The sequence below is a fragment of the Sinocyclocheilus rhinocerous genome, unplaced genomic scaffold, assembly GCF_001515625.1.
Source record: "Sinocyclocheilus rhinocerous isolate Xijiao unplaced genomic scaffold, SAMN03320098_v1.1 scaffold387, whole genome shotgun sequence".
Classification (NCBI taxonomy): Eukaryota; Metazoa; Chordata; class Actinopteri; order Cypriniformes; family Cyprinidae; genus Sinocyclocheilus; species Sinocyclocheilus rhinocerous.
This window is the reverse complement of record NW_015651557.1, coordinates 2,100,020-2,113,754: the sequence shown is the minus strand read 5'-3', so window position 1 is coordinate 2,113,754 and position 13,735 is coordinate 2,100,020. Positions and strand designations below refer to the sequence as shown.

Here is a 13,735-nt window from a genome sequence, read left to right as displayed (position 1 = left end):
CACGGACACTACGTCCATGTTTTTATACAGTCTATGATTTTAGCTTATGTCCTGCCAGTTCATATGTACACATCTAACCTCATAACCACGCAGCAGATTCGTTCTGAAATGGAATGAATCTCTTCCCAAATCGTCCCTCCCTAACATTTTCGTCTTGTTTTTATTCGTTGACGAAAATGTCAATACATTTTCATCATAGTTTTTGTCATTCAAAAAGAATTTTAGTTCATTATCGTCTCGTTGTCGTCAGTGAAAAAAATGTCTTTGACGAACATTATGACGAAAATTATTCGTCAATGAAATTAACACTGCTCTGAGGTACTACTGAGAATATAGTATTGTTTCTTACATGGAGATTCCAGTGGAGTTTGTTGTTAGCATGTTGCTAAGCTAATAGCATGATACCCCAAAAAGCATACGCAGTACAATGCTGGGTAAAGAACAATCTCAAACAATTTCATTGCTTGTCAGTATTGAATAAATTATAAATTTATAGTCAGAATTTCTTTATCCACCGTCTTAGATGAAAACTGCTAAAGTGCTAATTAAGCCTTAAGTTTAGCTTCCGTATACTCTCACTCACTATTCCCTACATTGCTTCACTAATATGTCCATTGAATAAGTGAATGAAAACAAGAGATTGAATTCAGAAAATGAGTGGAAATTCATTTGTGCATGGGTATTTTCTAGCAGCCAACTGTTGAGCGCACATTGGTTGTACACTGTTGAGGTGCATTATGGGACTGAATGAGTTTACTCAATATTGTCCATTATGGTTTTGGATACCAATACAAATGTCTGCAGAATACAAACCAATGCATTTTTTTAAAAACATTCTGGTGTCTGTGATTGGTCCATCTCTCAAATGTTTATTTTGTCCATGGCTAGGCCTCTTTCTTCTTGACAAACATGGCAAAAGCATACAGTTGTTATTAAAAAATGAATGCTTTAATGCACACTGTGTATTCTTCGCATTGTCAGTATACATTCACCTTGAAATCCTGCTGACATAATGCAGCGGAAAATCCCACTTTTGATGCCACATCCATCACATTGGATTACTGACGACTGAGAACTCGAATAATAACTCGAACACAGAATAATCTATGACAAAAAATTGTCTCAGAATGCCATTTCTACCTCATTCGCTTAAGCTCTTAAAAATTAAGAAATAGGGTGGTTTTGATTATCTATATGTTTTATGGCTGTAGATTCTCTTGGTGGAGTTTAGCTTTAGCGTTAGCTTTCCCCGAGCCCATCTGCGCAAGACCAAGCCCACACTGACATGCTTTACAAAGACTCTTGAAGTATTTATCTAGACGTCCGACCAATCCAATCAGTGTCCCATTTAGCCTGTCAAGGATTTAGATGTCCAGGGAAATTTGTTGGATCTGAATGGAAGAACAGAACATATGATGTGGTGATTTACGGTCGTGGATGAATATGGTGTGATAAGCTGTGATGGTCTCTTGGGGTCTGTAGCCGCATGCTGGCGGCATCAAGCGCTATCAGGAGGTCTGTTTGCATTTGGATGAAGGACAGAAAGTACAGATTTACAGTTTGTATTGACAGTAAGCCTCTGTTTTTTTTATTTTTTGGTTAGGGTTTCAGTTTATTACATTTCAGATGGATACACTCAGGACATCCGTTCAATCCACAACTTTAATTAGTGGTGCTTGTTAAGTTTTCGTTTTTCTGTTTGGCGGCTCAGAAAATGGGTGAAAAGAATACCACAGCCCATTTTTTCCACTGTTGTTTAGTGCATGAAACTGCTGTTATGATATTTTAAATTGTTTATTACGGTACAGATTGAATTATGAGCAAAGGGATGATATTTATTGGGCTTATCATGGTTGAGGTTCTAATAGGTCCCAAACTGACCTCAGATCAGGTCTGAAATGTTTCATTAAGAGAGCAGCAGTTAGAATAAACTCAATGAGTGCAACTCCGATAACAACAACTGGCTGGATGTATTTATCTCTTGGAGCTGGAGGTTGGTGTGTGACCCCAAATACTCCAGCCTACAGCATTAAATGAGTTTATAAGAAAGGGAAAACAGGAAAAATGGCTCAGCTGAGCGCATCCCAGCGGAAGACGGTCTCTCTGTCCCAGAGCACCAAGCACAAACCCTAGGGACATGGAAAGGGGATGCAATCTGTCCATGATGTGCACTAATGTGCTATATACCTTATGTGGGCAGTGATTTTACATTCGCTGTGTAGTTTCTGTGGTTTTAGTTTCTACTTTTAATGTGTTTTTAATCAAATTGGCTTCACTCTAATTTCAAAAGTTATTTTGTATATACTATATTCACTTTTAAATGTATTAACAGAGAGACAAATAAAAAACACAACCCTGGTGTTGATACAGCCAAGCTCCCCTACAGGAATTATTGCTCATAACTATTGCTGGAATTAATATTAATAATATTATATCTGTCAGTTATCTAAAATTAGTATTCTTGTATTTTTTGTTTTATTTTATAAATATTCTAGTAATAATTTTTGTTATTTTGTCAAATATCATGTGATGTTTTAGTGGAAGAAAAAACAACTAATACCACAGAACAACCCCCCAAATCAATTGCCAATAGTAATAGTGATATTTATTCATTTATTTATTTATCTCACCAAAATATGGAACAATTTAGTTTTAAAAGGTGTAATGAAAAGCTTTTGAAAATGCAGCCCTAAGTGTGATATTATGCTAAGAGAAAACATCTTTTAAAATGGTTAGTTAAATTTTTATCAAATATATTATGACATGAAAGGACACATATAGGAATATCTTAAAATTTATCTGCTTAATTTTCACTTTTGTTGTGTGTTTTTGTGCTGTACTGTGTCGATCAAGTGTAATTGCTCAGATGTGCTTTGCCCTGTGTTCGTACCCCTGTCTTTTGCTTTTGTGTTTTGTGTGTGAGACTTTTTACATTGTAAATTAAACGTGAGTGTGTGTGTGTGTGTGTGTGTGTGTCAGAGCAGCATGGTGAGCAGATGGCTTAGAGAAAGCCACAGAAAGTTTAATCCTATCAGATGGATTCATGCGTCTCCATCTGCTTAATCCAGCTACCATTTCAGCCTCCGCCAAAAACCTCCACTCACGCCAAGATTACTGCCACAGATTGCACCTCATCTTCCCTGCTTTACCACCCCACCAACGGCCAAAGTGTGTGCGTGTATGTCTCATTTCACCCTCCAGGTCTGGATTTCTTTCCTTTCTAGTGTCTGACACAAGCATGACATGTAAAAAGAGAAGATTAACGTGTTTACGGAACACGAGAAGTTGTTCTTTTCAGTAATCTAAAGCTGTTTGTGATTAGGACTTTGGGATGTTTTTCAAATTACAAAAAGGGGGGGGGGAGACAAATATTGGCCACAGATTAAGCTTTTGGCCTTTGAGCTTTTAAATATGATAGCTTTTTGAAATTTAATAACCAAATGATTGGTATTTCCCAATTGTGGCAAGCCTTTGTATTTGAGAGCCCAGATTTTTTTTTTTTGTTGAAAGATTTAAAGAAGTTTTACTTGAATTATTTTCCAAATTCCAAATGACTGACATTTATCACTTTAACAGATATAATTGCATTATATAATACTTAACAAACCATTAGTTACAAATTGTAGTCATTAGTTAAAAATGCTTTATATAGTCACTATACAATAGTCACTGTGTAATGACAAATAAAACAAAAATAATAATGAATTAATTCAATAATAGTAAAATAATCATAACAATTGATAGTTCATTATTGTAATGGTATCAATGATCATGACATGATCATGACATGACAAACTGCAAAATAAATTGTTGTGGAAATATTTTAAAGAATTTGAATACCCTTAATTCTACATATACGTTCTACACATCCCTGACCCCTTACTTGTTCATTTTTTAAATATGTTGGCTAATTTGAGTTATAAGTATTCTCAGCTCCATTGGATATGTTTGACCACATTTAAATCCATTCCAGTGGATTTAAAATAAACAAACAAACAAACAAACAAATAAATAAGAAAATAAGAAAATAAGAAAATTTATTTATTACTGAAAACACATTTATTACTGATTTACCCATAAAATCAATGCTGAAAAATATGATTAATGAAATGTATTATACTATTTTAGTTTAATTCTAAATCATCATTTATTATACTATTTTTTAAATTCTATATCATTTTTTAAGTGTTCTACTTATTTCAGCCATCAAACATTGTTAGCACTTCTTAAAAATGTTTGTATATATATATGTATATAATATTCATTGTTCATTATAATATTCATTGTTCATTTTTTAAATATGTTGGCTAATTTGAGTTATAAGTATTCTCAGCTCCATTGGATATGTTTGACCACATTTAAATCCATTCCAGTTGATTTAAAATAAATAAACAAACAAACAAACAAACAAACAAATAAATAAGAAAATAAGAAAATAAGAAAATTTATTTATTACTGAAAACACATTTATTACTGATTTACCCATAAAATCAATGCTGAAAAATATGATTAATGAAATGTATTATACTATTTTAGTTTAATTCTAAATCATCATTTATTATACTATTTTTTAAATTCTATATCATTTTTTAAGTGTTCTACTTATTTCAGCCATCAAACATTGTTAGCACTTCTTAAAAATGTTTGTATATATATATGTATATAATATTCATTGTTCATTATAATATTCATTGTTCATTTTTTAAATATGTTGGCTAATTTGAGTTATAAGTATTCTCAGCTCCATTGGATATGTTTGACCACATTTAAATCCATTCCAGTTGATTTAAAATAAATAAACAAACAAACAAACAAACAAACAAATAAATAAGAAAATAAGAAAATAAGAAAATTTATTTATTACTGAAAACACATTTATTACTGATTTACCCATAAAATCAATGCTGAAAAATATGATTAATGAAATGTATTATACTATTTTAGTTTAATTCTATATCATCATTTATTATACTATTTTTTTTAATTCTATATCTTTTTTAAGTGTTCTACTTATTTCAGCCATCAATCATTGTTAGCACTTCTTAAAAATGTTTATATATATATATATATATATAACATATTTTACCATATTCAAATCCATTCCAGTGGATTTCAAAATTTTAAAATGAAAATAAAAAATAAAATAAAATAAATGTATTACAGATTTACCTATAAAACCAATGCTGAAAAATTACTGATATAATGAAATATATCATACTTTTTTTTCTTCTATTTATTTCAGTCATTAATCATTGCTTGTGCTTCTCATAAATGTCTTGTTGGACCTCATGCGTCTGATCATTAGGCACTGCTGACATGTTTCTCATGCTGCTCGACTCTTCATGTTCACTGTAACAGCTCAGCTTAGCCTAGCAAGGTTACAGTATATCTTACCTGACTTGCATCTCACAGTGTGTGGATCTAACAGTCACGCTGGCCCATCACAACCCTTCCTCTCTTTATATCTCATTACTGTGAGTGACGCTTTGGCATTTGGGAGCTAAATGCAGGTAAACGGCGGCTGGCTAAATTGCTTTCTTTGCCCCCTGCTAGCACGAGACTCTGCGTCTCGGAGGGGAGCAGACAGCTCTAATAAGCAAACTGACCTTTCTCCGTGGTGGTCCCTTTCTCACTCAGCCACTGATCCACAGCCGCCGCGGAGAGCAACAAACAGAACACGCTAAACGAGCCGCTGTACCTCGAAGCCCGGTGACAAAAACATGTGTCTCCTACAGCAGGAGGCCTAAGGTCACCTTATTTACACCAAGACATACAACCGCACTTTAATGGTAATGTCTACTCTTAGGATACTTGAAGAATTGATAAGCAGTTTGGCTGTGGGTTTTTAACCAAATAACAATTTACGATCTTACTCAAGATCTGCTGACATTCTCACGAGTTTCACTAGTGTTCAATTCTACAAAAAGAGTTTCTGTGGGCACTTTTGGCCATGTGGACTTTTTGGAAAATAATGGTTCTTGAGACATTTTTCACACTCTCTTTTCGAACATTTATACCACATTTTACACGTTTTAAAATAAAATGTCCAATTCTTTTGTCTTTCTGAGGCCAATTTTGAAGCTTAATTGGAATTTAAATACTGTCAAACTTTACAGTATTTTTTTAAACTTAAAAAAAACTCTTTGTTTAGATTATTGTAGTTTATATAAAACACGGTAACACTGTATTTTACAGTGTCCTTGTTACACATCTTACTTGTTCTGACTATAGTAATAACAGTAAATTATGCATAATTATAAGCAATTAACCCTAACTAAACCCTAACCCTAACCCTAGTTATATATTAAGTACATGTTCTTAATTAACATTACTCATTATATGTTTTATAATTACACTGTAATAAGGACACCTTAAAAATAGAATGTAACCAAACATGTAAAAATGTGCATATTTATGGTGGATTTTCATAATTAAAAATCAAGAGTCTGGGACGGGGTAAAACAATAAAGTGAATAATAAAACCATGATAAAAAGTTTCCAAAACAATAGTTTCCAATCATTTTAATGTTGTCTTTGGACATTAGTGGACATTACACTATGGACATTGAAAGTGCAGCATAAAAAGTTGAAGAAACACCCAAAAACCAATGCCAAAACTATCCTAAATCACAACATCAGCCTTGGAATTAGGATTTCATCATCAACTGTGACTTATTCCTGAGTAACAAATGATTTGTACAGTAGGACATACAGTACTGGACACTGAGCTATTGAGGTTTTTGCATCTTTCTAGCTATAAAAGAGTAAATCTATTGGCAGTCCTGCCCATAATTTGAGGCGATGTCTCACTTTTCTGCTACAACCCAAGCATTTCCTTACTGTGCCCTCAAAGTATGGATATGCCAACTCGGGCGTATAGAGTTGGATGGGAATTCTTGGTGTAAGTGATCCCTTGTTTTTATGCCTAATGTGTGCTACGAGAGCTGTGAAAACCACCAACACTTTTCCAGAGCCTGTGGTATGGGACTCTTAGTTGAATCCAGCTGTGTGAGCTTTCTTAGTGACATTTGTGTGTTTTTGGTTTCCTGTTTTGGCCTTGAAATAAGAGACTGAGAGGTGTCAAGACTTCCCTTAAACTGCATTCGGATGGCACCTTTAACCCCGAAATCTGCAACCCTCACACTAATGTTGATCCTGAATGTTAGGAAGTTCTCAACGAAACCTCTAATCATGGTCAAGTAATGCTAATATTGGATAACTACACTAAGCACAGATGATTAAAGTCGATTTTCATTCTTCTCCTTTCTTTAAATTGGTCCTGTGGCGTTTCTGGAAGCAGCTGCACCTTGTATCAAAGCCATTAGTCCCAGTGAAGGCTGGACAACAGGAGGTGCTACTGTCATCATCATCGGAGACAACTTCTTCGACGGGCTGCAGGTCATCTTCGGAACCATGTTAGTCTGGAGTGAGGTGAGTTTGCAAGTCATATTGCCATCTGTCCAGCTGAACTTTGCTTTTTCTCACTGCTTGTCGCTACAGTGTGATCTCATTAGTAATTATAGGTATTTATACACAAAGCATGGTTCTTACACTTTTGTATGATTACATTGACAATGAAACATACATTATTAACATACTGACAGCGTCTAAAACTTAAACACATTGTATGAAACTTTAGAGACATAGAAGAGTTTTCGAACTAAAATCATTGTCACCTTAAAATTTTGTTGTCTATTACTTAAAATGTATAAAATTGAGGTTAGGCTTAGGACTCAAAAAGTATAATGGTAAAAAAATATAAGAACAGAAATATACATAAAATAAATTCAATATTTCCTAAAGATATTTATGTTGCTAAAGCTGTGTATTAAAGCCCACATATTATAAATAAATAAATTAATTAAATAAAAAAATAAAATAAAAAAATAACAAGTCATAATTATGATAAAATAAAAAGTCAGTAATTAAAAAAGTAATTAATAAAAAGTCACAATTCTGACATACTAAGTCATATAAGATAAAGTTATGATTATGAAACAAAAACTAGAAATTTACATGTTGTAAGTTGAAATTCTGACAAGTTGAAAAATAGGCTGTCATAATTATAACAAAATATTTTAATTATGAGATAAAAGTCATAATTTTGTGCTTAACAGTCATATTACGCTTGTAAGTCAGCAGTAACTTTTTGTCTCATAATTTTTGTTATAATTTCAACGTTTTATCTCATAATTATTGGTAGGAAATAGCTTTCATATACAGTATATGTTATTAGATGCTCATTTAAATGTACATCCAAATATACAAAGAATGTATTGTTGACCATAATGCTTTAATTTTCACATCACCACATTCTTTAATAAAGGCGGGCGTACACGGTGCGTTTTTTGCTGTCGTACGAGCTCGCAGGCGATTTTTTTCTCTCGGGAGAAAATCGCAGATGCTCGCATGGTCGCGGCTCGTACCGTGTGAGAAGAATTATGGGCCGATCCGAGAACGTTACGAGCACCTCCCGTCCTCCCGATAATTTTCAAACATGTCAAAAAAAAAATCAGATGCTGTCGGTTTAAATTCGTGGCATATGTGCGGTTGAACGAGACGATTTGGCGATCCATCTGAAGTTGACCAATCAGAAGATGACAAAAACCACATATTATGTTTATAAATAGTCTATATAGTAATTTTAGCATAATTATACAGCTCAATTTTTTATTTGTTATTCTGAATTGTGCCAAATTTGCCGTTCAGCTTTATGAATTAATATGCCTGTTGTATTTCCGGCAAAACGAGCAGAAATTCAGAAATAGCCTACTCGCCTCGAGTTGTTTATGAAGAACAGAAAGTCCATGCTTTTCTCTGCTTTTCAGCCATTCTCTTTGCCATGACATTAATCTTCGTTTCTTTTTTTTTTTGTGGACGTCACAAGCCATAGCTGCCTGCCACAAAGAAAACTATTTCGTCCTCAGAATCCATATTTTTATAAATGGCGTGAAACGTAATGCTTAGGCCTACGTCAGAGTTTGTAAAATCGTAGTAAATTTGTGTCGTGTGTGACTGTCTCCGTACAATTTTCGGAAAACTCAATCGTGACATGTGCGAGGGCTCACGCCGTTCCAACCTTCAGAATCGCACCGTGTACGCCCGCCTTAAGTAGTGATAGCTTAAGAAAGAGGTAAAGACACTACATAAACATGTACATGTAGAAAACATGATATTAGCGGAATAATTTACTTTTTTACACTTTAGACTGTTGCGTTATTGTTGCGCATGCTTGTGTCATGACCGCTTTGCCACCTAAGGTGTATGGTAATTCAATGGCCCGTTGTCAATTATTCCTTACATACTATTTTCAAAAAAATTACATTTGGAAAAATTTGATTAGTCAAAGTTCAAATAGTCTACATTTAGTTTAGTGATAATGATATCTTAAATACAACATTAATAAAAGTCCTCCAGTGTTGTTGGCTTAATGCAGTTACATCTGTCACCTTTCCAGAAGCTGTCAATGACACCCATTGTCCTATCCGAATACATTAGCGTTGTGCTAGGCCGACATTATGCAGGTGATTTAGTTACTGTGCTTAAGTGATTAAGAAATGTGATACTTTCAATAGCTGCTCAATTGTTTTGACATGTCTTTGTACAAGAAACTGAGCAGCTTGTTTAACGCTGGCTAACTGCTCAATAGCGGCGGCTTTAAATCAGTGGTGGCCAATCACATACACAAACACATTGATCTGGAGTCTTTTGTAGTACTTACTCACTTCAGACCGCCACTCTTCATGAGAACTACTGAGTGTTCATCAAGCACCAACCCTGATACAAATTTACCACTGCATATTCAGCTAACCTCTTTGATCTGCTGATGCTAAGTGCTAAACGAGCTAATGACTGTGTGTGTGTGTGTGTGTGATGAACTACATCTGGTACCGATTAAATACACTGTGCTGAAATCTCCCTATAGCGGTTCCTGTGGACCTCATAACCTTGTGACCTTTACCTCCTGACCCCGTGACCCCCGTACACGGGGGGCCCATCAAGAGCCACGTAGTTCCCTTCTGCTGCAGTGTCAGCGGGGATCTGATTACCACAGATAGCATCTAACGAGGGAGGAAGAGAACAAGAGCAGGGGAGGGTCCAAGGAAGATCTGTTTCTTTCATTTCTTCTCCTCCTACCCATTCACCGTCTTCTGAACACAGTCATTTTTGTCTGTCGTTCTCTAATAGCAGCATTCATTAACATTGTGCTCTGAAGACATCCTTTTGTGGACTTCTAAGGGACCTTGTGTCTTTCTATAGCATGTGCAGTACTGTAGTAGTCAAACGGGCAGTTAGGAGGAACAAATAGCCACTAACCAAGGGTGCGTTTCCCAAAAGCAACTATGGTTGCAAGTTCCGTCGTTATCAATAGAGTTCAATGGAACTTAGCACCATAGTGAGCTAGCAATGCTTTTGGGAAACTCACCCCAGACAGAGTACATACTGTGATGACTGTACTGGATTCAATTTAAACTTCAGTAACACTTTAGAATAGGAAACACATTCACTATTAACTAAGGTTAAATTTGAACTATTTTCCCCCAATAATCTTGCTTCTTAGGTAGTTTCTGTAGTTATGTTTATGTATGGGATAGGCTTAAGGGACCTAGAATATGACCATGCAGAATAAGGCATTGATATGTGCTTTAGAAGTACTAATAAACAGCCAACATGCTAGTAATGTGCATGTTAATAAGCAACTGGCTAATAGTGAATAGCAGTGTTCGAACTATACCGTGGACTTTGGGGGAGCCCACTTGTTGGAGAGGATCTGCAAGGAGGAATGGCAGAGGATCGCCAAATCCAGGTGTGAAAAACTTGTTGCATCTTTCCCAAAAAGACTCATGGCTGTATTAGATCAAAAGGGTGCTTCTACTAAATACTGAGCATTTTTCAGTTTTTCTTTTTTAATAAATTTGCAAAAATGTCAACAATTCTGTGTTTTTCAATCAATATGGGGTGCTGTGTGTACATTAATGAGGAAAAAAAAATTAACTTAAATGATTTTAGCAAATGGCTGCAATATAACAAAGAGTGAAAAATTTAAGGGGGTCTGAATACTTTCCGTACCCACTGTATATATATATTTTTTTTTTATCACCGAAAACAATTTTTTAATAGCACTGGCATTGCCCAGACATTTGCATTTGCATACTTGTCATAAGTGAATGATCTGGAATACTCTAAATAGGCACAAACTCTGAGACACCAAATATACAATTCATTCACATTGATTCCAGTTTGACAGTTTGCTAAGCTAACAACATATAAATACTGGGTAAAATGGTATATTTTTATTTAGATTGACTTATTCTAGTGATACTTTTAGTGATAGCATTGGATTAGTTTTGTAGTCAACAGTCAATTTCACTAGTGTGCTACTCCTACTTTTCCTGCCACTTGAAATGAATGTGCTATTCTGAATTCAGTCAGCATTTCTCTTGACTCCTTTTGCCATTTTGGATTTATTTTTCACAATTTTTTTGCATTCTATGATTGCCTTTACTAGAATTTGGCCGCTATGAGCACAATTTTGCTGGCTACATTTTGGAACGCTTTTGCATCCGGAGTGCGTCTAATGCCATAAATGCTGTCAAGCTAAGTTCACTTGTTTACTGTTTTGAAATTAAGTTTATGACTGTGAGAGACAAATGTTCAAAGATGTTTTAGACAACAGCTCATATGAACCACATGCACACAGACTTTGAGATGCTGAAAGACAGTGTGCTGTTAATTACGTCTCTGAGGAGCTCCACCTGTCCTCTTCCAGCCTTCATCTACGCCATCCCTTCACCACCCACCATAAACAGCCTGATACAGATTAGACTAGATTCATACACTCACGTACAAACACACATATGGCACACACACAGTCAGATTGTTTACTGATCAGAACTGGATCAAAGAACATAATCAGCCAGGGCAAATGAACAACTTTTGCCAACAAAGTTTTTCTCAGAACTAACTTCACTGTTCTGAGACTTTTTTCATTAACTTTTGTCAATGTGATTTTTAGTGTCAGTAGCTATCTGTTGCCTTTCATTTCACAGCACAGGATAGTCACTAGTCAAGTGATTGTGTTTGTTCATTATTTTCCTGAAGCTTCAGAGCTATTATTTAGTCACATGGCATTTACGGCACTAATGATTGGCTCAAAACAACCGAACTTCAGAACTGAGCGCCCATTGTCAAAGATGGTAGATTTCAATTCTCCTTCCTGTGCCAGCCAAGCAACTGCCATTGAGGGGAACGGAAATGCCAGGTATCTCCAGGTAAAATAGACCTCCTTGAGTCTAACGTCCTCTCTCTATCTCATTTTCTCCTCACAGCTCATCACGCCTCATGCCATCAGAGTTCAGACCCCTCCACGTCACATCCCCGGGGTGGTAGAGGTCACGCTCTCCTATAAGTCCAAACAGTTTTGCAAAGGCACACCAGGAAGATTCATCTACACAGGTAAGCTGTTCATCTTAAAACAAGAAATGGTAACATTTTATTTTACGGGGTCCTTGTTACACGTACATGTTCTTAAACCCTAATCCTAACCATATAGTAAGTACATGTAGTTAATATTACTCAGTACTTAAATGTATAATTACACTGTAACAAGGGCACTTTAAAATAAAGTGTAACCCAAGAAACTTTTAACTTGATTTAGTATTCTCATTACAAAAACAGGTTGGTCACAGAAGAGGTGTGCTATTACTTTTTCAAATGCCATTAAAAAATAAACTTCCCCTTGCTCTGGAGGAGGAACCTAAGTTATATCTAGAGAAAGGAATAGACTAGAACCAAACAAACGTGCAAACCCCATTTGCATTTCCTTCAAAAAATGTTAAAATGTTACAAGTATTTCTATTATTAAGGTTATAAGTTTCTATGCAGTGAACAGTATTTTCCAAATATTTGAGTATGTACAGGATGCATAAAATCCTATTCATATTTCTTTTTTAAAAAATCCACTTTTATGTAAAGAGATATGCATAGGATTTAATAAAACATTTTCTCAAGATATGTATTTTGAGAATAAATATGGATTTTTTGTATAGAATGCATATAATTATTTGCTATATGAAGGACTGCTGTTGATTTTTCTCACAAGCACACACACAAAACCACACTCTGTTAAGAAGTACAGCTTTGTTAGCTTAATTGCTGTTGATGGAGAAAATATAACAGCTAATGCTCATAAAACCTGTTACAGTTAAACAAGCTGCATTTTATAGGCGACCATATTGAAGCCATTTAAACAGTGAAACAAACTGACAAACTGTGCAGCTTACATGAAACCATTAATGCGTAAATATGCAAACAAACACAAAACTTCCTCAGTTAAGTTTGGCCTAGTAGACTCACACACAAATTACAAAATTACAGATTTCTGTTCTATATATACTGTGTACACGGTATGAATATACACTGCTGGACATGTTTATACACTGTATTTAACTGTTAGACAAATTCAATATTTTAAAATTGTAAAAATATTACAAAATTACGCAATACAGCGCACTGATTCGCTAAAATGGACTTATCGGCTTCTGTTCAAAAACAACAAGAGCGCTTGTCGGCTTCTGCAGTAAAACGTGAACTCGCGATGCCTTGAAAGTTGACAAAACCGGCTTTTTTGACAAAACATGTTTAGGGTTCAGATCGTGCTATATGTGGAGAATAATGCACGGCAATCAGCTCTTTTTTTTTTTAAGTGGCGTTTATCGGTTTTTGCAAATGAACT

General features: G+C 35.0%; 1 protein-coding gene across 4 annotated transcripts in view; it reads left to right on the top strand.

Moving 5' to 3' along the window:
• The window catches only part of ebf1b (EBF transcription factor 1b), a 139,457-nt gene that overhangs the window by 97,746 nt on the left and 27,976 nt on the right, over positions 1–13,735 (top strand). For all 4 annotated transcript variants that reach the window (XM_016518632.1, XM_016518633.1, XM_016518630.1 and 1 more), the window contains exons 9-10: positions 7,301–7,431; positions 12,330–12,456. In XM_016518632.1, the coding sequence (XP_016374118.1) occupies positions 7,301–7,431; positions 12,330–12,456 (258 nt within the window). The remainder of the gene's footprint in view (positions 1–7,300; positions 7,432–12,329; positions 12,457–13,735) is intronic.